Genomic DNA, 24,881 nt, shown 5'->3' with positions numbered 1-24,881 from the left:
TAGCTCCATATTTGCATTTGGTGACTTTGACCCATTAGATAAGAAATGTGCATTCTGTAAACCCTTCCAGTGGAACTGAACTCTCGCTTAACTCAACACTTGTATAATTCAACCCTAATTTAACTGGACCCTCCTATAACTCAACCACCATGCAAATCAACCTCCGATTAACCCAATACCGTTTGACTCAACCCTGTTCAGCACTACCCACCTGAAATCAACAATATGACTAGAAAATGTTATTTAGCCCGTTTTTTGGGAGTGATATAAGTTGACCCGAACAAAATAGTCTTTATTGAGGGGTTAATTTTTAAACAAGTGTCTTTAATTTTATACTGCTCTAATACATAAATATTCCCCCTCCCTATCTAAGAACAACTATTTACACTTCTGTCTTATTGAAAAATAGAAAATGTTTTCGCACCCCGGGTCTGAAGACACTTGAATTTCATGGTTACAGCAATAGCTGCAACCAAACCTAGTACAGAGCTAACCACGACCCGTAGTACCCAAAAGCTTAAAAACCATAATAAAAAAGCCCCTAATAAAAATTTACCGTTAATGCCGATTTAGGACTAAATGTTCTCATTTCGGTTCATCTTAATAATGCAGGTTTATTCCGAGACAAACTTTTGCGAATTTTGAAAAAGAGCTATAAACGCAATTAAGTCTCCTCGTTTTTTTATTTATTTCTCCAGTATCAACAGGGCATTAAAACATCGTAGAGAGCGGTCTACAGATCATTTGAAAGCCAATATTCGCATTTAGTGTTCTTGTAATTTTGTCATGACAACACCAACACAAAATGCTGGGCGGGACGTATTAAAGAGTTAGGACGTAATTACACTGTGGCGATAGTGATATTTTGAACGAGCGTTGGATGGTAAGCCAAATGGCCTGTTAATTATTCACACAGGGAATTAATTGAAAAGTTCGACAAATTTACCGCCAAAACCTTCATCACAAAAATCGTTAGAAGCTTAAACGCCATAAAATTGTTAAAACTTCAGATGTCACCTTAAGGTTAGGGCATTACAAAATAAGCTGGTAACTATGAGCTCAAACCAGCACTAGTTTAAACTTAAATATCGGCCAATTTGGAAGAGGGTTGAGTCAAAAAGGTATCGAGTTAAATGAGGAAGTGTTAAAAGTTGAGGTGTATAGGGGGGAGGGGTAGAATAAAATGACGGTTGAATTGCAGAGGGGTTGAGTTGAATAAGGGTTGAGTTAAATGGGATTGACTTACACGCACACCCTCTAAACCAAAGGGAATGAGAGACGGAGCGTACATACAGATGACCAGAGGCTTTCAGAGACAGAGCGTATGCATTGTTGACCAAAGAAGGTCACAGACGGAGTATATGAACTTTTGGGCAAAGAGGATCGGAGAAGGAGCATTTGTACTGTAGACCAAACAGGAAGAAGGCGAAGGGTACACGCCGCTAATCAAAGTGAGTCAAAGACAGACAGTATACAATGTTTACCAAATGAGGTCGAAAACTGAGCGTAAGCTCTGTTTTCGTACTGTTTACCAGAGGAGATAGCATATGAAATGTATGTACACCTGATTTGGTACCGTTGTCAGTACGAAACATCCCAACACGACCGTGTTCAGAGATGAAGCTAATGCACTGTTGACCAAAGAGGTTCAGAGACTCATCTTATATATTTTTAGCCAAAGAGAACCGAGGAAGGAGCATTTACACTGTTTATTAAAGGTGACCAGGGCCGGAGCGTATCCACCAGTAAACAAACGATTGTGAGTCAAAAGAGGTAAAACATGATTATACAGAATGAAATTCCTTGTTTGACTCATGCTAATGTCAACAAGGTACAAAATGTTTATCTTTCAATTAATTTGTTATGAAGACATTTAAGGCCGGACGCTCCTCCAAAAATTATACTGCCTGTTAGTTCTTTTTCAATCGCGGCATATTACACAAATGCTCAAGGTTATCAGATTTCACTGCCGTCATTAAACTCAAGGGGTTTCTCACTGAAAATTACGACTAATGTATATTCATTCTTCGTAATTCGACAAGTAAATAGGAATATTTATTTGGAAAAGAACTATTATTCGAGGAGAAAATTAGAGAAATTATTATTCGAGATTTTTTTTTTGGAGGAGGGGGGTTCAGCTCTTACGAAAGAAATACCAGGAAAACACAGGAAAATTAAACATTTCGCTGACAAAATTAAGCATTATACAAATTTAAGGTGGGTGAATCCCTCGCCTGCGTGCCTGTGGTCTGGTCATCATTATTTGCCAGGAGACGCGGTATAAAATTGTGGAAATTACAAATAAAAAGTACATATTTTCGGGTTTTTACTTCATGCAGACCTATTTAGAAAAATATAATTTAAATAATTGCTCGCAGCGAAGTGACAAATTTATTTCATTTTATCAAACAGTTCGTGGTAACGAACTGTACTAAGGAGCGACCCGGCTCAATAGTAACCAAAACTCTAAAAAACGGATTTTTGATACCAATAGCTACATGAACAAAATCGCATTTTAATGCTGACTTTAAATATATGAGATACCTATCTAAAATTACGAGTCTAAGAAAAATCGCCTTATTTTAGAAAATAGAGGGAAACACCCAATAAAAGTAATAAAACTAAAATTACGCCCATCCGAATCAGCCTATCAGGGAACCCTACCGTGGAAGTGTAGCTTCTATCAGCAAAAATATGGATTTTTTTTCCAGGGGTGATTATATCGAACCAGTTGTCATAGAATGTTGCGAGCGGGCTCATTCCAACGGAAATGAAGTTATATACAAGTGAATTATATATAAAAAATGAAGTATATAGTACCCTTTTTAAGTGATCTAAAAAATTGGAGGGCATATAGGCCTCCTCCCACGCTAATTATTTTCCCACAGTCACCCGATTAAAATTGTGAGATAGCCATTTTATTCAGCATAGTCGAAAAACCTTATAACTGTGTCTTTGGGGACGACTTATTCCACCAGAATCCCCGTGGAAGGGGCTACAAGTTACAAACTTTGATCAGTGTTTATATAGTAATGGATATTGGGAAATGTACAGACGTTTTCAGGAGGATTTTTGGTTGGGGGGGGGGGTTGAGAACAGGGGGTTATGTTGGGGGAACTTTCCATGGAGGAATTTGTCATGGGGAAGAAAATTTTCATGGAGGGAGCGCAGGATTTTCTAGCCTTATTTCAAAATAGAACAATACAAAAATAAATATGAAACAGTTTTTTCAACTGAAAGTAAGGAGCAGCATTAAAATTTAACACTAACAGAATACAGAAGTTCGTTACGTAAGCTAACTCGTAAGTTACGTAGATCTTTTACTAGCAAAAACGTTCGTAAAATATTGAAAGTTCTAGTTCTAGTTGCCTTTTTAAGTAACCAAAACATTGGAGGGCAACTAAGCCTCCTCCCCTGCTCCTTTTTTCTCAAAGTGATTCTATCAAAATTATGAGAAAGCCATATAAATATGAAATTTCGTTTTAATTATTCATCTGTGGAGAGCCAAAATCAAAACATACATTAGTTCAAAAACGTTCAGATATTAAATAAAAAAAAGACATGTTTTTAACTGAAAGCAAGGAGCAACATTAAAACTTAAAACGAATATAAATTTATTCGTATGTGAAAGGGGCTGCTCCCTCCTCAACGCCCCGCTCTTTACGCTAAAGTTTTACTCTTTCTCTCAATTCTACTTTTTAAAACAGTAAAAAACTTTAGCGTAAAAAGCGGGGCGTTGAGGAGGGAGCGCCCTTTCATATACGAAGTGATTTCTGATCGTTTAAGTTTTAATGTCGATCCTTACTTTCAGTTAAAAAAAAAACTTGTTTTTTTTTATTTAGCTTATCCATACGGGTTCATTAAAAAATATTCTAAAGTTCGATTGTTGCTTGAGTATTTGTATATCTGAATTTGTATTCGGATAAGACTGTAATTACACATGATAACTACCCATACCTAGCACAGTTGGATTTATATAAACGGTTCTCGTATCTCCATACTTCTTGGCAACCTTCCGTCGACAATTTCTGGTAACAGTGCCTCAAAATTAAATTTTTGTAGATTTGGCAGCATTTTGTTAGACCAGAATTCACGTTCACGACCAATCTTTTCATAATATAATTCCTCTTCCCCTAAAAATATTACAAAGTATACAAAATTAATGTCACAACATTCCAATTGCATTTGAACTTGGTAATAGTAGTCATGTGTTCTTTTCAGCTTTATTTCACTATTAACTTTCTTTTCTAGACATGTATTTTTTTTTAAGCGCTATCCACTCTTCCCATGTAAGCCCTTTTGCTGTCAAAGGGCACTTCACCTCCAAAAGAGTCTTCTCACCCGAAGGAAAAATTGCTATCCCGTCCGGACTGGCCCCTAGAAACCCATATTCCTTGTGAATGAAAAGCCCAGCAGAGTTCACAATGCAACCCATTTTCTTTGCAAAAGCTGCAATAGCTACAGGCTCATACATCTGACCAAGCTCCATTGCCTTTGTTTGGCGGTTTCTGGGATACAGCACCTGCCGAACTAATGAGCCCACAGTCTTCAACCGCCTTTTACAAACAGCACCAGCTACGGAAGCTGTAATTCTGTTTTTTTCTGTATTCTATCCAGCTATTATCGATAGAATTTCTCTGAAGCCTAGTGGCTTTTTCGATACTGAGGATATCTGTTGCAGTACATTGGAGACGAGTCAAAAAATCTGTTTTTGCAATTTCGAGCGCACTGCAATCAAGATCCGGAGCAGTTGCGTTCGAGCCGTAGTTTTTGTCTGCTCCGGTTGGCTCCCTGATTTCTTTTGAAGGGAGTTTTGTGGAAGCATTAGTGAAAAGGCGCTTTTTAGCAGACAGTTTTTTACGTCGAGCAGTAGTCATGGCCCGCTGTTGTGCAAGTTTTTTCAACTGCCTACTTGGTGTAGATCCTACAGTTCTTCGAAATATTTCAAGGCGAGCTGAGTGACCTTTCGTAAATCGGATTCCTGCTGCTTTAACACGGGTGGTATATCGCGCACTTTGGCTAACCATGATGTTTTTGCCACCTATAAGCCTTGCAACTATGCTCATAAAATATTCTGCCAGGTTGCTCGTGTGGTTTCCTATCAGTAGACGAGCCCTTCTGGTCAGCGTATCAAAGGCTGAATACACATGGCTGAGAAAGATGTTGCTAGGGGTGTCTTCAGGATTGACCTGTAGAACTTTCCAGAAGAACGAGCAGCGTGTAGGACAAAATCTATGGTCGCCACGGAAAAAATGTAGAGGAATTGCCTTCAGCGCACTGATGAGATCCTTCACGCTTTTCTTCTCTGTGGTGGCACATACAATTGCATTTCTGGCAAAATCACACATTTTCTTTATTATTGCGGCACTAAGAAATCTTCTGCATTCGGCATTTTCATGCTGCTTCTTATATAGTCTGTTTTTCAAGCATTTGCACGCATGATTAGCACACTCAATTTTTTCTACATTTCTGCCATATGGTACCCTTGCTATAATTTCAGAATGGGTACTTGAATCGCCGTCGGCAACAAATCGAGTATATCTTAGATTGTGCATGGATGTTGCTATTCGGAATGCGTCAACTAATATATCTGACTCCATACCTGTACTGGGCCCCTGCCAGTTCATAAAACATGTATGTTCAGGAACAGATCTATTTACTTGATGCCTGTATTTCACGCAAGTACAGCAATATTTGTTCCTAATTCCTAGATTTAAGAGTTTCTTCGAATAGAAACCTATTACCACTCCACAGCCTGAGAGTGCACGATATCTATTCCCATAACTTCGTGTACACCAGCTTCCATCAACTATAACACATGTCTCTACAGCTCCATTTGGGTGAATTTTCTCACCTGCTTCCAGTGCCATCCTTCGTTCGGTTTTCCCATTTTCGATAAGATAGTCATAGAAAACTTTTTCCAATTCTACGCAAATTTCTTTCTCAAATTTCGTAAAGACTTTTTGAGACGGGGTATTTATTCCAATGGTAGAGAAAAGTTCTTGAACCGGGGCGTGAGTCATTCCACCATTTATTGCACCAACCACTACCTCTTTGTTGACACTTACTGTTCCTGTTTCTGTTTTGTGTTTCTTTCTGATAGTATTCACACTATCAAAATCAGTCCTTTTCCGTTTTTTGACTACGGTTTTCGTTGAGCCTTTTTTTTTAAGCCTTCTAGGAGCAAGGGGTTTTTCTGTGTGAATTGTGGCTTCCTCATGACATGATTCGGATTTGAAGATGAGTCTTGAGCGCAATCCAGCTCTATGTTCTTTAGAAAACATCATATTTGAAACCAAATTGATGTCTTGGCACCTGTAAATAAAATGCTAATTGGTTGTGAGGAAGTAAAATAGTAAAGTAGCGATTTTATTGTTTTGGTAGAAAGGAAAGTGCTATAGCTTCAAAAAGGATAGGTAGTATGTAGAGTAGTGAGCGATGTAGGGTAATTAAAATATGAAATAAAATATAAAATATAGCTAGAAATGGGCGAGAAGTGGAAATTATACGATGTAACCGAAAGTTTGTTGTATTTCATTGTCAGATTAAACCACCCAATTTTATTTATGTATGTAACCAAGCCAAAAACTGTCCTGGAACTACCAATCAAGAAAGCCAAGTATTTCAAAACTTTACAAAATCCTTTGGGGCATGACAGGAAATGCCCTCTAAACAGACCCGTGTCGATTTACCAAATTCCAACGGAAATTACTAACCAAATTCCAAGAAAAATTAAGTCTCACTTGACTCCCTAAAATCAAATTCAAAGTAAAAATCCGTGCCCCAAATTCAGTTGCATCTCAACTATCATTAAAATTTTTATTCGAGTAATTCTCAAAGTTCTTATTAGTACGATTAAAAATACCAATATGCTTTTATGAGTTAGGAGGATCAAATTAGCTAGTTTATTTCTCAAATCCTTTAAAGCCTTTGCAGACATTCTTTCAGAACCTTTATCCGTACTTTTTAATGATTAGATAAAAAAACAAGCATTTTAAATGAAAGTAAGGAGCAACATTAAAACTTAGAACGAACAGAAATTATCCCGTATATGAAAGAGGCTGTTTCCTCCTCAACGCCCCACTCTTTACGCTAAAGTTTGACTCTTTCTCTTAACTCTACTTTTTAAAACAGTAAAAAATTTAGCGTAAAGAGCGGGGCGTTGATGAGGAAGCAGCCCCTTTCATATACGAAGTAATTTCTGTTCGTTTTAAGTTTTAATGTCGTTCCTTACTTCTGTTAAAAAAACTGTTTTTTTTTTATTTAATTTCTGAACGTTTTTGAATCAATGCATGTTTTGATTTTGGCTCTCCGCAGATGAATAATTAAACCGAAATTTTAATATTTATTTTTTTGTCTAAAGTGCTTTCTCATAGTTTTGATCGAATTATTTTGAGAAAAAATGGAGCGGGGGAGGATGCCTAGTTGCCGTCCGATTTTTTGGTTACTTAAAAAGGCAACTAAAAATTTTAATTTTTTACGAATCTTTTTATTAGTAAAAGATATACGTAACTTACAAATTAGCTTACGTAACTAACTTCTGTATTCTCATGTTTTTATTACGTATACGAAGGGGCTCACCCCCTCGTTAGTACCTCGCTCTTTACATTAAAGCTTAAATTTTGTCCCAATTTCTTAAGAATGACCCCTGAATCACAAAAGCCGTAGAATAAATAGTTGAAATTACTAAAAATACTTTAGCGTAAAGAGCGAGGTATTAGGAGGAGGTGAGCCTATCGTATGCTTAATAATTTCTGTTCGTTTTAAGTTTTAATGCTTCTCCTTACTTTCAGTTGAAAAAAGCTTTTTCATATTTATTTTTTCATTATTTTTTTTTTAAATAATACTAGAAAATCCTGGGCTCCCTTCATGAAAATTTTCTTCCCCCATGACAAATTCCTCCAAGGAAAGTTCCCCCAACATATCCCCCTCTTCTTCGAGTTACGAGTTTGGAAAATAAGGGGAAACACCCCTAAACGTCATAGTATATTTTTTTATTTTTCAAATTGGCAAGTTTTTTTTTTTTTTTTTAAATGGAGAGTTGTGAGACAGAGTCAAACTTTAGCGTAGAAAGCAAGACGTTGAGAAGGGAACAGCCCCTATCATATACGGAGTAATTTCTGTTCGTTTTAAGTTTTAATGTTGCTCCTTACTTTCAGTTAAAAAAACTTGTTTTTTTTATTTATTTCAGAATAGCGCGACTCATTTTTACCGCCGATTGATTAGCTTTCGTCATAAATTAATACAGAAGTAAAAAGTGGGGCTATTTCAAGATGTAATGGGGAAATATATAATGGGCTATAAACTGTCGCTTAAAGAGGGGCGAGGGGTGGGGTATAGCGAAGCATTCGCTCTTAGGAATAGTATAAGTAGCTACTTATGGTTGTTTTAAGTTTTTTTCTGAATTTTTAGGCCTTCCTTCAAATGTGCCTCTCTCCTTATTTTTTACCAAAAATATAATTTAAAAGATCTACTGTTTAGTACTGTAAAAACTTTAGCGTAAAGAGCGGGGCGTTGAGGAGGGAACAGCCCCTTTCATATACTGGGTAATTTCTGTTCGTTTTAAGTTTTAATGTTACTCCTTCCTTTCATTTAAAAGAAATAGTTTTTTATTTAATTTCTGAATGTTTTTTTAGTTAATCCATGTTTTGATTTCGGCTCTGCGCAGATGAATAATTAAAACGAAATTTGAATTTTTTTTTTTTTGGCTAAACGGCTTTCTCATAATTTTGATCGAACGATTTTGAGAAAAATGAGCGGGGAAGGAGGCCCAGCTGCTCTCCAATTTTTTGCTACTTAAAAAGGCAACTAGAGCTTTTAGTTTTTTACGATTGTTTTCATTAGTAAAAATATACGTAACTTACGAATTAGCTTACCTAACGAACTTCTATATTCGCAGGTATCTATTACGTATATAAGGGGGGCTCGCCCACTTGTCAATACCTCGCTCATTACACTAAAGCTTAAATTTTGTCCTAAATCCTTAAGAATGACCCCTGAATCACAAAGGCCGTAGAATAAATAATTGAAATTACTAAAAAATACTTTAGCGTAAAGAGTGAGAGATTAGGAGGAAATGAACCCCTTATACGTGTAATATTTTTTGTTCTTTTTAAGTTTTACCGCTGGTCCTTACTTTCAGTTGAAAACACTTTTTCATATTTATTTTTTCATTGTTTTTTAAATCATGCTAGAAAATCCTGCCCCCTCCCATTCATGGAAAATTTTCCTCCCCATGACAAATTCCTCCATGGAAAGTTTCCCCAACATAACCTCTTCTTCTCAACCCCTCCTTCCAACCAAAAAATTCCACTGAAAACGTCTGTACACTTCCCAATAATCATTACTATGTGCAAACACTGGTCAAAGTTTTTAACTTGCAGCTTCTCCCATGGGGACTTTGGGGGAGTAAGTCGTCCTGAAAGACATAGTTATAAGGTTTTTCAACTATGCTGATTAAAATGGCTATATCAGGATTTTGATGGCGCTAGAACTTTTCATTTCCATTTGAATGAGCCCTCTCGCAAAATTTTAAGACCACTGGGTCGGTACAATCACCCTTGGAAAAATGAATTAAATAAATAAACACGCATCTGGGATTTGTGTTTTGGCAAAATATACAAAATTCTACATTCTTGTAGATAGGAGCTTGAAACTTGTACAATAAGGTTCTGTGATGCGCTGAATCTGATGGTGTTACTTTCTTAACTTTCTGTTTTGGGATGAAAATATCTTTAAAAGTTATCGAACATTCTTTCTCTATAGCAGAAAAGACAATTATCAAGAATTAATAAGGTACAAGTTGTATTAATTGCAACCAAGAATAATTCCCCATCCTAATAATTTTGATAGCAGTAAATCAATGACGTAAAATGAAAGACAAAGAAAAAACTTACATGTGGCGAATCACGAGCTTTTCATAATTCTCAAAAAGGTAAGGCAGATCCACAATCCAGCGTGAGCCTTTTAGAAGGTCTGACCCCAAATTTCTTCCAGAAGTGATAACTTTCAACACAAAAGGGGAATTTGTTCCAATTCCTTCGGAACTTGATTTGTCGTGAACCGAAGCATCCGTTAAGTCTTCTAACATATAGTTTGGTAAACGCGGTCTGCCTCTAGCCCGATAATTTAATTTTAACTTTTCACGATGGGCCTGCACATTTGGCAAATGGAGCCCTCGTATATTTCTTTTTTTTCCCATGTTACTGTGGTCAATAACAAGAACTATATAAGAACTTTATTAGGGTTTTGACCATTTTTATCGGGGTTCACTTACTAAAGGGTTGAATTGTTTCTTGGAAAGGCCTTGGACTTGAGACTGGTCATTTGACTGCTTTAGTATGGGTAATTTTTATTGGGGTTTATTTACCAAGGGGTGGGATTGTTTCTTGGAAAGGCCTTGGACTTGAGACTGGTCATTGACTGCTTTTGTAGTTTGCTTTGGTAGTTCTACAGCAAGACTCGGGTTTTGCTATAACAAATTTAAATATTCTGGGGACATTTTGTTTCGTTCATTAGTTATTTTGTTTCATTCATTAGTTATTAATTAGCTTGTTTTATATATTTTTAATTCTTATTTCATTACGAAGATTATGCAAAATTGTACTTATACTACAATACATAAATTTGTCCTGAATTTATTTTAATTAAACCAAAACGATAGATCAATCTTTTAAAAATAAAACCACTGCTTCTTATTCGGCCCTTGTGCTGTGTTCAATTTATCTCTAGGATTAGACGCAGCTTATCCTTAATTATTTATACAATACAATTTTCTTATATATTCATTAACCGGCAGTTTGGTGTCTGCACCTTACTTCTTCTCTAGACTCTGTTTAAACAGGTTAGAACTAAATAATGCTTGACTGAATCGCTCCTGAACAATCCGAGTGGTTAGCCCCTTGGTGTAATTTTTGCATTCTTAGATGCTCCGATTACAGCTCAATCTAACCTTTTGAGGGGAAATTTTGATTTCGGAACACAAATATGTAAAGTATTTGAAGGGACTGCAGCCAGGAGGTATATATTATAGAAAAAAGCTTCTTATTGATGAATAGAAAATTTTTTGCTCTATTTTTTGATACCCCACAACAACAATGTCAAGCATAGCAATCTAGAATGCAAACCCGAAACAGGTTTTATGATTATTTTGGAATTATAAAAAAAATAATTGTCGGCTTTAAGATTTGATTATGCCAAAATATTCACCAGATTTTTTTACTTCTATTGACATAAAAACCGCCAAAATCACTAATTCAGGAACGTCAGGCAAACTCCAAATGTTTAACATGGGAGGTATAGGAAGATTCTTTGCGAGTCCGTCCAGCCTTAATATGGGCTAAGTGGATAATTTGGGACTCTTCCCCTGAAGCTGCAATTATTATATCATCTTCAGAGGCATTTTGACGTCTCAGTAGTTCTAATTAAGGTGGATCTCCGAGGTTTGAAGCCAATGCTATTTTCCTATAGCAGTGTAATGCGTATTAACAACAGACACGAGCAGATTCTTTGATGAAAAAATTACTGTGGCTTCATTGAAAGCTTTGACATGAATAGGCCGAACAAATTTGCATTTTTTTTTTTTAGAGCTTCATAAAAAATTAATTAGTGGGGACACCTCTAATTTTTAAAAGTAGCAATAAAATTACTTTTAGAAGACGTAGAGAATTGTAAAGTAGCCTCTCCATTTGCCACAAGATTTCAAAAATTTTGGCCGTGAATTTTTTTTTTTTATTATCATCAGTTTCCTTTAAAATTTGCCATTTAAGATATTCTTCCTTTACTGTTTAAAAGGGTTTTACTAATCATATAGCCTTGATTTTTGTGTCGTTTTGTAGATCTTATACCGACAAATAATCCCAAAGATTGTTAATTTTGTAGTTATAACAGATGATTTTTAGCAATAATTCTTAGTATTCAAGATTTTCTCCTTTCTCATTGGCTTAAGCACTCCTTGAGGGGTTTGCCAGAATGTCATTAAGAATGTTGACATCTCCTTAACATTAAGACCAGATTTAAAAGGAAGTTGAAAACATGTATAATTGGCAACAACACCTTGAGGCAATATCATTTTAACACCATACGAATTGGAATTTGTTAGGTTACAAAGCAGATAACAGTTTGGCTTTACAAGTAAAGAAACACCGATTGTAGGCCTATAAAATGTATGAACATTATTTTTAAAAAGAATATTATTCTTAAAAACACATCATTTTAAACATTATTGGCCTTTAAAAGTAAAGAAACACTGATTGTAGACCTATAAAATGTATGAACATTTTTTTAAAAAAAGAACATTATTCTTAAAAACACATTATTTTAAACATTATTGGCCTTTAAAAGTAAAGAAACACTGATTGTAGGCCTATAAAATGTATGAACATTATTTTTAAAAAGAACATTATTCTTAAAAACACATTATTTTAAACAATATTGGCCTTTAAAAGTAAAGAAACATCGATTGTAGGCCTATAAAATGTATGAATATTATTTTTAAAAAGAACGTTATTCTTTAAAACACATTATTTTAGACATTATTGGCTCTTAAAAGTAAAGAAACGCCGATTGTAGGCCTATAAAATATACGAACATTATTTTTTTAAATCTAAAGTTGTAGGATATTCGTCCATTTTAGTTCCACGGGATCTCATTTTATTCCTAATAGTGCCGTATCTTAGAATATTTTGGTTTTTCCCCGTCATCTCATATAGTTGATGATTTATAAGCTCGTTCATAAATGACTGATTACCCCGGTTTGGAACCGGGGTAATCATATACTTTGCTTTACGGAGTAATGCATATACTTATTAAATTAATGTCATTTAAAGTGATATGCTCCTGAAGGTACATAATAAACATTAGGCACCCTTGCCCTGGGGTCATAAATACAGGTAAAGGAGGAAGGAAACCCCTTAGGAGTATTTAATAAATTTTTGAAACTACTTATATTTATATACTATTCATCAAAAACAAGAGCTAAGAGCTCAAACGGCACTTGTGACAAGGTCAAGAAGAGCCAAGAGCTCATATGATATGAGCTCTAGCAAAATTCTAAGAATCAATAGATTGCTTTAAAAGGAAAATCAGAGGCTTAATGCTGGTCGGGATTTAAAATAAGAGCTTTGAGATACAAGGTACTTCTAAATATCAGAATTCATTCAGATCCGATCGCCCACTCGTAAGTTAAAAATACCTCAATTTTTCAAATTTTTCCTCTCCCTTCAGCCCTCAAGATGGTCGAATCGGGGAAAACAACTGTAACAAGTCAATTAGTGCAGCTACCTGACATGCCTACCAATTTTTATCGTCCTAGCACGTCCAGAAGCACTAAACTCACCAAAACACTGAACCACACCACCTAACTCCCCCAAAGAAAACGGATCCAGTCCAGTTACGTCAATTACGTATCTACGCCGTTTATAAGCGTTTTCCAAGATTTCCAGTTTCCCCCTCCAATTCCCCCTCAATGTCAAAAGATCTGGTCGGGATTTGAAAGAAGAGCTCTGAGACCTGAGTTTCTTCTAATTATAAAATTTTATTAAGGTCTGGTCATCCATTCTTAAGTTAAAAAAACCTCAATTTTTCTAATTTTCCCAAATTAACAACTTCTAGCTCCCTCAAAGAGAACGGATCCGTACCAGTAATGCCGGTCCCCCCTCCTAATGACACTGAATCTGGTAGGGATTTAAAATGAGAGATCTGAGTTTCGACGTCCTTCTAAATATGAAATTTCATAAAGGTACGATCACTCTTTCATAAGTTAAAATACCTAATTTTTTCTATTTTTTAGCATTAACCCTCCCTCCCCAACTCCCCCAAACAGAACAGATCTGTTCCAGTTATGTCAATCCCGTTTCTAGGACTTGTACTTAGTTTTACCACCAAGTTTCATCCCGACCCCTGTACTCTAAGCATTTTCCAAGATTTTAGGCCCCCCCCCAACTTCCTCTTCACCGGATCCGGTCGGGATTTAAAATAAGAGCTCTGAGACGTGACATCCTTCCAAATATCAAATTTCTATAAGATCCAATCTCTCCTTCGTCACTCGAAAATACCTTTTTTTTTAATTTTTCAGAATTAACAATCCTCCTCCCAACTCCCCCGAAGAGAGCAGATCCGTTCCAGTTATCTCAATCTCATATCTAGGACTTACGATTATTTTTACCACCAGGTTTCATCCCGATCCCTCCACTCTAAGCCTTTTCCATGATTTTAGGTTCCCCCTCCCATCTCTCCCACAATGTCACCGAATCCGGTCGGAATTTAAAATAAGAGCTATGAGACACGATATCCTTCCAAACATCAAATTTCATCGGGGTCTGATGACTCTTTCCTAAGTTAAAAATACCTCATTTTTTCTATTTTTCAGAATTAACCCCCCAACTCCCCCAAAGAGAGCGGATCCGTTCTAGTTATGTCAATTGCGTATCTATGACTTTTGCTTACTTTTCCCATCAGGTTTCATCCTGATCCCTCGACTCTAAGCGTTTTCCAAGATTTTAGGTTCCCCCCTCAATTCCCCCAATATCACCGGATTCAGTTGGGATTTGAAATAAGAGCTCTGAGACGCAACATTTTTCCAAACATCAAATTTCGTTAAGATCCCGTCACCCGTTCGTAAGTTAAAAATATTTCATTTTTCTATTAACCGAAATTTTTCTGAGATATTACCGGCCCCCGAAAAAATATTATTTTTCCGAATTAACTAGCCCCTACCCCCTCCAGATGGTCAGATCTGGAAAATGACTATTTCCAATTTAATCTGGTCCGCTCCCTGATACGCCTGCCAAATTTAGCTGTCCTAGCTTACCTGGAAGTGCCTAAAGTAGCAACTAAATCTCAACGTAATTAGAGTTTACTTATCAACATGGTTTGGACTTCGACAGAATGCTGAAATTTTTCAAATAGAATTTACTTATTAATATTTATATGCTATTCACCAACACTAATAGTTAACCTATAATAGTCTACTATTCAAACAACCCTAATAGGTTAAGGTTAACAATACTGCTACTAATACATTATGACCCCTAAACAATCTCTATACTATTCGCATGTCAATGAAAAATCCACTTTCAATATTCACTTTCAGTGTCGGACCAAGTAATTTTCTCACATCCACTGTCTTCTGGCTCCAAAGTCCGTTTCATTCCGCGATTTGCTGCAGCCCGGACTAAGGCAGGCTCTCTAAGTGGCATGTTCCTAATCAATCGCGAGTCTAATATCTCCGGAAGTAAACAATCGCTCCAAAACTCCTGAAGCTTTGGTAATATGGACAAAAAATACTCTTTTGATCTCGGAATAGTTAAAATTTCCACATCATGCTCATGGTGATATACCACCAAGTGACATTCTTCTTGATTGGTGATTTCTAGCTGACCTTGAATTTGAGCATAGTATTTGTGATTTTTCTTTAACTCCAATTTTGAATTGTGTGACCATAGGAAAAAATTCTTTACCAATCCTTTTTGGGATGCCACTTCCCTTATGGTCATTCCTCTGGGAATATTATGGACAGTCTTCACTTCAACTGGTGTGCCGTTTTCTAAGCGACCATCAAGAGAAGCTCCAAGAAACTGGATATTTGGATGAATGAGTAGTCCCATTTGATCTCCTTTTATTAATGATACTCCCTCTCTCTGCTCGTACGCCGTCAGTGCAATAGCCTCCAGTTGAATTCCCCTAAGCATTGGAATAGATTTGAAATTAGAATTAATTCGGATATTCTTGACTATGGGTGCGGTTGGAGTATTTTTTTTTGCGAGAAGCTATTCTATGAAAATAAGTGGCAGTAATCCTTTTGCTCCTCTCAAATATCCAGTTATCATTTTGCCCCATTGTGTTTACGTAGATCTCCTGCAGTTTGGCTCCATCCAGATTCATATTTTTTGCAACATAATCAGCCTTTGCGATTTCAAATTCCTCTGGATTCATATCAGGCTTGTTGCAATTTGGTCCGTAATTTTGATCGCCTTTAGGCAAACTCTGATTCTCTTTCTTTTTGGCCATATATCTCCCACCCATGGTTGCGTAATATCTTTTCTGATTTGTTTTTGTCCGTTTCCGAAGATTAGAAGTTTTCACCGTGTATTCTTTTGTTATTTTGCAAGGACTGTAGCCAAATGTTTTTTTCCATGTAGAAGATTGCCATTTCGGGCCCAAGGAGTAGGATAGGCTTGCTCCACTTATCCTAGCATGGTATGACCAACGTTTCGAGCGGCTTATTTGTTTTCCGCCTACGAATTTCACTGCAACAGACATATAATTCTCGGCAAGATTGGTCGTTGCATCGTTTCTTAATAAGTCCGCTTTTTTACAAATATTTTCCACTCCAGCTTTTACATCCTCCACAATAGTTTTCGGAAGGTTATTATAGCGGTTCTCCGCAGTTTCTAAGACCCCATTCTTTTTGGCACAGCCAGAATCACACTCTTTATGATTACCAAACACATGCTCTGGGCCTCTTCGTAAGAGTTGTCTTAGATTTTCGGCAGACCCACCATCAGCCGAGTTCTTTTTTATTGCACCTCGTAGATTTTTGGTTAGCTTTAGAATTATGTCATTTGAAAGAAATTTGCTGTGCATCCCTTTTTTTGTCTTCACAACATTATGGAGGTATTTTGTATAGTTCTTGGTCACGTGATTGGCACATTCTTCTTTTTGGATATATGATCCGTATGAAACACTTTGTCTTAGCTTGTAAAAAACACTAGAATCGCCGTCTCCGATGTATTGTAAATACTGAAGGTTATGCATGGCTTCACTTTGGCGAAAACCTTCAACAAGAATGTCGGTTTCCATGCTCTTCGAGGGACCATTGTAGTTCATAAAGCAAACATGATCTTTCACTTTCTGGTTTGCCTTCTTTGAGCTGAAGCAGAGGTAACAATATTTATTTCTTATTCCTACATATAATAATTTTTTAGTAAAGGCATCAATGATTACCCCAACACAACCTTTTGCAGTATAATCGTGTCCTTTGCTGCGTTTATTCCAGCCACCATCACAGATGACCTTAGTCCAGAAAAAATCGTTGATAAACCTGTCCTCATGAATGGCTAATTTCAAGGATTCACGACCATTTTCTTCTAAGACATCTGATAGTGCATCCATCCATGCGTTACCAACTAAGCGTTCTAAATTCATAAACGTTTTCGGATTCATATTTTTTATTCCCAATACACTTAATAATTCGTTCAAAGATGCGTAGCCTCCTCCGGTCCCCATGATACCCCATACAGCTTTCACGTTCACGTTGCCTCGTAAATTGCTGATCTTCTCTTTTTTGTTACCTAATATCTGTTCACTGAAATTTGTTAGGTATTCTTTTACAGTAGTGAGGGGGGCTTCCGGCTCACCTTCTACTCGCTTTTTCCAGCCACAGTCTTGGCAGATAACGACGAGCTTTGTTTGGAGTCCAGTGTTTTTAATTTCTTTCACGCAAAGCTTTGATTTCCCGTCCTTGCAATTGAACTGATGTTTTATTGCTTCTATAAACTCACTAGGCAGATGACGCAAGTTGACTATACAATTTACATCTGGAATTCCAGATAAATCGATTCCAAAGTGTTCTCCTGGCGAACCAAAATCGCAAGAGCTACCAGATGGCGCATTTTTACTAACCGTAGAATCATCTATAATAGTTAAAGCCGGATTCGGAGTTTCGGAAAGCCTGGAACAATTTGGAGACACTGGAAATTTTTCTTGTTCTGGTAAACTTTCTTGTTCGGGCAAGTTTTTCTTCCTGAAAAAAAAACAAGAGCTAAGAGCTCATATGGCACTTATGACGAGGTCGGAAGAACCAAGAGCTCATATGGTATGAGCTCTAGCAAAATTCTAAGAATCAATGGATTGATTGAAAAGGAAAATCAGATAATTAATGCCGGTCGGGATTTAAAATAAGAGCTCTAAGACACCAGGTCCTTCTAAATATCAAATTTCCTTAAGATCTGATCACCCACTGGTAAGTTAAACATACCTCATTTTTTTAATTTTTCCTCTCCCTTCAGCCCCCCCCCCAGATGGTCAAATCGGGGAAAACGACTTTATCAAGTCAGTTTGTGCAGGTCCCTGACATGCCTGCCAATCTTTATTGTCCTAGCACGTCCAGAAGCACCGAACTCGCCAAAGCACTAGACCCCCCTAACAGAGCGGATCCAGTCCGGTTACGTCAATCACGTATCTACGATATTTGTTTATTCTACCCACCAAGTTTCATCCCGATCTCTTCACTCTAATCATTTTCCAAGATTTTCGGTTTCCCCATCCAACTCCGCCTACTGTCACCGGATCTGGTCGGTATTCGTAATAAGAGTGCTGAAGCACAAGATCCTTCTAAATATCAAGTTTCATTAAGATCTGATCACCAGTTCATAAATTACAAATACCTCATATTTCTAATTTTTCAGAATTACCCCCCCCCCCCCCCCCCCCCCAACTCTCCCAAAGAGTGAGGATCCGGTCCAGTTATGTCAGTCACGTATCTTGGATGTGTGCTTATTCTTCCCACCAAATTTCATCGTGACCTTTCCACTCTAAGCGTTTCCAAGATTTCCGGTCCCCCCCACAATTCCTCCCAATGAAACTGGATTCAGCCAGATCTAAAATAAAAGATCTGAGTTGCAAGATCCTTCTAAATATGAGATTTCATTAAGATTCGATCACTCCTTCGTAACTTAAAAATACCTCATTTTTTCGAATTAACCGTCCAATGACCCAATGACCCAAATTCATTGAACAAAGAAGGTATTGAACTGATAATCAGCCAGGTTTATGATTCAATCACGCTCAAGTTTAATCCAAAGTTTGCAAAATCGAGCAGGCTCTTGTTAGTCTGAGATTTCAAATTGAAAACTTGGAGGAGAGGATTAGTAGAATAGAAAAAAAGCTTGATAATTATGATCAGGAGTCCATGCTTGATAGCCTTGTATTTCATGGGGTAAAGTAGTTACCTGGTGTAGACACTCATACGACAATATCTAACATTATAAATAGCAAAATGTCTGTGCTGGGCCCTTTACTTTATTCAGTTTATGTGAACAAGACGCGCGTTTATCTAAAGGATACATATATTGCTAACAGTATTTGCAAAATCCGCAGATGATTTAATAGTAAAAGCTCATATTACTCTCAAAAGATTAGAGATGTTTACAAGTTTAAGTTTGCTGTGTGTGAATGTAAAGAAAAATTCTTACTGACATTTTGTAGAGTGGGTGATTCTGTTGATATAAGTAGTAAAGTTCTATTAGGTGAAAAGCTGCGGTACCTCGGCTTCCATATTGATTCAAATCTATCGTGGAAGCATCATAGCGACATTATCTCCACCAAAGTAGCACGTGGAGTTGGCATCCTCAAAAGATTGAAGCATATTCTGCCGAAATGTACTCTGCACGATATATTTTGCTATAATCTACCCATATATCATACGGATGTTTAGTTTGGAGAAGCAATTTTATATTAATTACAAGCTAAATGGCTTTCTCATAGTTTTGATCGGACGATTTCCCTAAAAAAAGGGGGGGAAAGGAGGCCTAGTTACCTCCAAATGTTTGGTTACTTAAAAATACAACTAGATTTTTTTTTATTATATTTTTACAAACGTTTTTGTTAGTAATAAACATACGTACCTTACGAATTAGCTAATGTAACGAACTTATATATGTGTGTATTTTTATTACGTATATGAGGGAGTTTGCCCCCTCGTCAATACCTCGTTCTTAACACTAAAGCTTGAATTTTGTCCCAAATCTTTCAGAATGACCCTTGAATCACAAAGGCCGTAGAATAACTAATTGAAGTTACTAAAAATACTTTAGCGTAAAGAGCAAGGTATTGTGGAAGAGACAAACCCCCTTATTTAAGTAATATTTTATGCTCGTTTTAAGTTTTAATGTTGATCATTACTTCCATTTGAAAAAAAATATTTTCTCATTGTCTTTTTATAAATGATGCTAGAAAATCCTGCGACCCCTTCATGGAAATTCTCTTCCCTCATGAAAAATTCCTCCATGGAAAGATCCTCCCACGTAACCTGCCCCCCCGACCCACCCTAACCCCAACACAAAAAAGTCCCCCTGGAAACGTCTGTACACTTCATAATTAACAACTACTATGTGTAAACAATGGTCTAAGTTTATAAGTTGCCGCCCCTCCCCCGGGAACTGAGGTGGATTTAGTCATCCCCAAAGACATATTTATTAGATTTTTGACTGAGTTAAACAGAATGGTTATCTCAAAATTTTGATCCGGTGACCTTGGAGAAAACTGTGCGTTGGAGGGGGCCTCGGTGCCCTCCAGTTTTTCGGTCACTTAAAAAGGACACTAGAACTTTTAATTTACGTTAGAATGAACCCTCTTGCGACATTCTAGGACAACTAGGTCGATACAATCACCCCTGAGGAAAAAAACAACAAAGAAAAAACAAAAAATACGCACCCGTTATCTGTCTTCTGGCAAAAATACAAAATTCCACCTTTTTTATGATAGGGGCTTGAAACTTCTACAGTAGGGTTCTCGGATACGCTGAATCTGATGGTGTGATTTTGTTAAGATTATGTGACTTTTAGAGGGTATTTCCGCCTATTTTCTAAAATAAGGCACATTTTCTCAGGCTCGTAACTTTTGACCGGTAAGACTAAACTTGATGAAACTTATATATTTAAAATCAGCATTAAAATGCAATTCTTTTGATGTAACTATTTGTATCAAAACTTCGTTTTTTAGTGTTTTGGTTACTATTGAGCCCCTTCGCTCCTTACTACAGTTCGTTACCACGAACTGTTTGAAAATGTAACTTGTACATGAATAAAAGTAATATAATCTACAATAACATTGGAATAGAACTTACCAATGTCTCAGGTTTTCCCATCCTTTATTTGTTCTTATTTTTTTTCTGCCCATTGTGAAAATTCAAATGCTAAACTGTTATCTGACTTGTAACCAACCAAATTTCAATGGTCAGCTGTTACCAATTAGACATGTGAAAAAAATTTAAATTCCCTTTAAATCCGATCGTAATAAACAACAGTATTTAAATATTCTGGTACAACTCTCAAGAGAGCAATTAAGCCAATGAGAAAGGAGAAAATCTCGTTGCGTATTTCAATGCTATAGGAAATAGAATTTGCTTCAAACCTCGGAGATCCACCTTAAAATGGGCAGCTTGAACTTTCGATCGGCATCATCAATGGCTGCAAGGGCACGCGTCCATGGCATTACGAGGCAGTAAAGGAGTTGCAATTTGTCCTCCTATCAGTTTTAACCCTCAGATAGAACTCAAATCTAGAACTCAGAATGTGCGACCAATTGAGCACTCCCTCAAATTTTAACGAATATCCGTTCTATATGACGATTCCAGAGGGAAATTTAACGCTTGAGATGTATTCCTCTCTTTGTCAAGGCTATCCTGGTCATCATTATATAGATAAAAAAGAAGAATAGTCTATTTTTTGAAGTTTAGAGAAACATTGGCGAGTTTAACATCTCAAACCTCTTTCATATTTAGGGTTATTTCACGAAACAGTTCACTTAGACTACATAGTATTGGGCCTCTTTTATATTAGCACTATCCAGGTGTCAAGAAATACTGCCCCCCCCGACGAAAAAAGTAGCTTCTTGTGAACGAATTTTACTTCCAAGCAAACACACTACCCGGATTCACAGAGTAACTCGCTTGCTGGTTTTTGCTTGATAAAAGCATACATTTATCATACAAATACGGTAGCAGATAATAGAGAAAAGGCATTGCAATACCCGATCAAGCTAAACTTTTGCACATCTCAAGTTCCGTGTCTCCATTGCAATGTCTTAAGTATTAGTAAAGGATGTATTATTTTGTTAGACATTATTATACCTAAGTAAAGTGCGATATAGACACAATGCATTTTTTCACCAAGACACTTCGTATAGAATTAGTCGTAAAAACTATGGAGGAAGCTAATTTGATCCGACACTGAAAGTTCTAGTGCCTTTTTTAAAATTCAAAAGCGATTTGAGGGCATCCAGCCCCCTCCCACTTCCATCAATTCCCCAAACACATCTAAAATTTTGAGGTAACCATCAAATATCTAGAAATCTATGGTGGCAATAAAGGGATGAGATCTAGAATCGTTCAAGCACATTGAAAAATCTTTATTGATGGCATGGGAAAACAGGAGCTAGCCATAAAATGCGCTGTCTGAAATCTATTGTTAATTTTACTTCAGTTTCATTGGTCAAAAACAGGTATTCCAGTGAAGCAATATAAGGTATTGCCAAAGATCAGTCTTATAATCCAAGTATAGTAATATCAAGGGTGTGTCAAAGATTTATGTTCGTGGAGGGGGAAGTACTTTTATTCGGGACGGCGGAAGGGGTAAAAAAAGCTTAACGCATCAAAATTGTTTATATGCATTTTTGTTACATTTTCACAAATCAGAAAAAAATTTCAGGGGGTAGGGGAAGGGGTCAATTTCTTCTTTTTTATTATCTTTTCTCTATTTTCTTTGTAATTATAAAAGTAGCAAACTTAACGTTCATTTTTTAGTGCTACGACGGCTATTTAAATAAACAAATACTAGTTTTATTAAAAAATATAGATATCTGCTTTATGGTTAGGTTCTAAAACAACCGTGATAAATTTGGTCAAATTAAAGGGACCAGTCGAAATTCGTTAGAACTAAAAACTATTTCATAAACAGGACACTCTATTTATCGTAAGCACCTCATTAATTTCAACACTCTTGTTTATGTGTCCAGTGGAAAAAAGACGGATCAAACTTGATCAGAAGCTGAAGTGAATGTTGAGGTGAAGGGACCTTCATGGACAAGAGAAGCAGGTATTCGCCCGCATCAAGACATTTTTTCTTCTTTGGGCGACATAAAATTCCGCTACCAAAGCATAATTACTTAAGAAAGAACCTGGGGTCTTAGTACAGAAAACCGATTAAAATACCAGGGCTGTGAAGTCGGAGTCCTAGTCAATTTTTTCTGAATGGAGTCGGAGTTGGAGTCGGTATACTAAAAATGTCTGGAGACTGAGTTGGAGTCGGTTATAGCTTATAAATCTAGTTAAATGAAGCTTTAAAACAGGGCTATGGAGTCAGAGTTTTAGAAGATTTTTGCTAAATGGAGTCGGAGTTGGTATATTGAAAATCTTTGGAGTCAGAATTGGGGTCGAATTTGGTTATACCTTATAAAATCTAGTTAAACGAATCTATAAAACAAGGCTATAGAGCAAGAGTCGCGGAGCCGGAGTTGTAATAAATTTTTGCTGAATGGAGTCGGAGTTGTAATAAATTTTTGCTAAATGGAGTCGGAGTCGGTATACTGAAAATTATTGGAGTCAGAGTCAGTCATAACTCATAACCAGCTCCATAACCCTGAAAATACTACCTGAGCTTGGAGACCAGAATCAATAAGAACATCGATCGCCAGATTAGGAAGAAGTGATTCCGAGAGATCTGTGGCTAGAATAATAGCTTGATGACTCAATTCCACGCTGTAGAAATCTTTTAAATTCTTGAACTGAAAGAGAAAACAGCATGTTTAAACAAATCCGAACGTATCATTGTCTCTTCTTAATTTTGAAATATTTAAAGTTTTTAACGATACAGCCTTCCCTCAACTCCTTCCTCCCGATAATCCCTTACCAAGATGTTAGAATGCTAAGGATAACAATCATGATATATGATAGCATTCCCACGTAAAAAAATATTTTCCTTGTTACTGATCATGGAAAACTGTAATTCTTCTAAATGGGATTTTCGACTATAGAAATTACAACGCTACAATTTTCATAACGATCCAACACCAATTTTGTGAAATTTTAGGCTATTTTTTGAAGCTCCCATTCATTGGTTTTCGCAATAAACTTTTATCATTAAGATTGATCGAAATCATAGCTACCATTCATAAACTAGTTTCAAATGGTAATTCTTCCTCACTTGAAATTTTTTTTTCGAATAAGTTTTCAGTTATTATGGGCTAGGGTTTGTAATTTACTAGGTTACCCCTAAGGAGGCAACAGTCATTAAAATTTACTGTATTGTTTGAAAGAATAATTATATGGTTTATTGTGGCATTAAATATTAATCAGTTAAACTTTCTGATTTTCTGACGAACTTCTTAGACTTAAGCCCAGCTTCCGAAAATTCATGTTTCAAGGGGCTCTTTCAGCAGATCTTATGATCGTTATATTCAGTTCCTGGGTATCCTTATTGATAAAAATCTCTCCTTCAGACATCATATTAATCAACCGATAAATCTTTTAAAATTTTAAACTTTAAAATTTTGTTTTTAAAATTTTCTTTCGTTTTGTTTGTATTGTCTTATGTCTGTCTTTATTTTATCTTCAATTACACGGTTACTAGGCACTTAAAGCTAGACCGTCTCTTGTCTTTGACAATTCTACATTTTATGTTCGAAATTATAATATTCGAAATCCATTCAGTCCATCAGTCAAACCTTCAAACCACTGACTGCTTGCCAGTCTGCCAGGAATACTTTACCCGAGTTGACTAGAAAGTGTCACTCATTTGGTACCATAAAAGAATTGTATCAACATTTTTGATCTACTGATATTTTTTTCTTTATTTGACTTTTTTCTTAATTTCTTTTCTTTCCTAAGCGCCCATGGGCGGTTGATCTCTCTCGTCCAGGTTGAAATTGTGTTGGTTTGTTTATTGGCAATAAACTTTTCGGCGAGTAGTCAGTGGTGGGCGGTTGATTGATATTTTCCTTTTTAGTGTGTACGTGTTTTACTCTTATTTCTTTTGTCTCCTTTTTTCATCTTTTGTTTGTTATTTTTTTCTTTTTCCTTGCATTCCTAGCTGTTGAGCCTTTCGCGGGTGGGGGGGGGGGGAGATTTTTAGTTTGATGTTGAGTGTTTTTTCTTCATATACTTG

The 24,881-nt window shown here is 36.5% G+C and overlaps 1 protein-coding gene across 1 annotated transcript in view; it reads right to left on the bottom strand.

Annotated features, from left to right (window-relative positions):
• LOC136041986 (3'-5' RNA helicase YTHDC2-like) overlaps positions 1-24,881 on the bottom strand; it is a 103,272-nt gene that overhangs the window by 39,176 nt on the left and 39,215 nt on the right. The window contains exon 10 of the mRNA XM_065726806.1: positions 23,371-23,502. Within this exon, the coding sequence (XP_065582878.1) occupies positions 23,371-23,502 (132 nt within the window). The remainder of the gene's footprint in view (positions 1-23,370; positions 23,503-24,881) is intronic.

Source organism: Artemia franciscana, unplaced genomic scaffold, assembly GCF_032884065.1.
Source record: "Artemia franciscana unplaced genomic scaffold, ASM3288406v1 PGA_scaffold_53, whole genome shotgun sequence".
In the NCBI taxonomy this organism is placed as follows: domain Eukaryota; kingdom Metazoa; phylum Arthropoda; class Branchiopoda; order Anostraca; family Artemiidae; genus Artemia; species Artemia franciscana.
Note: the sequence above shows the minus strand (reverse complement) of the source record. Positions and strands in the feature narration are given on the sequence as shown.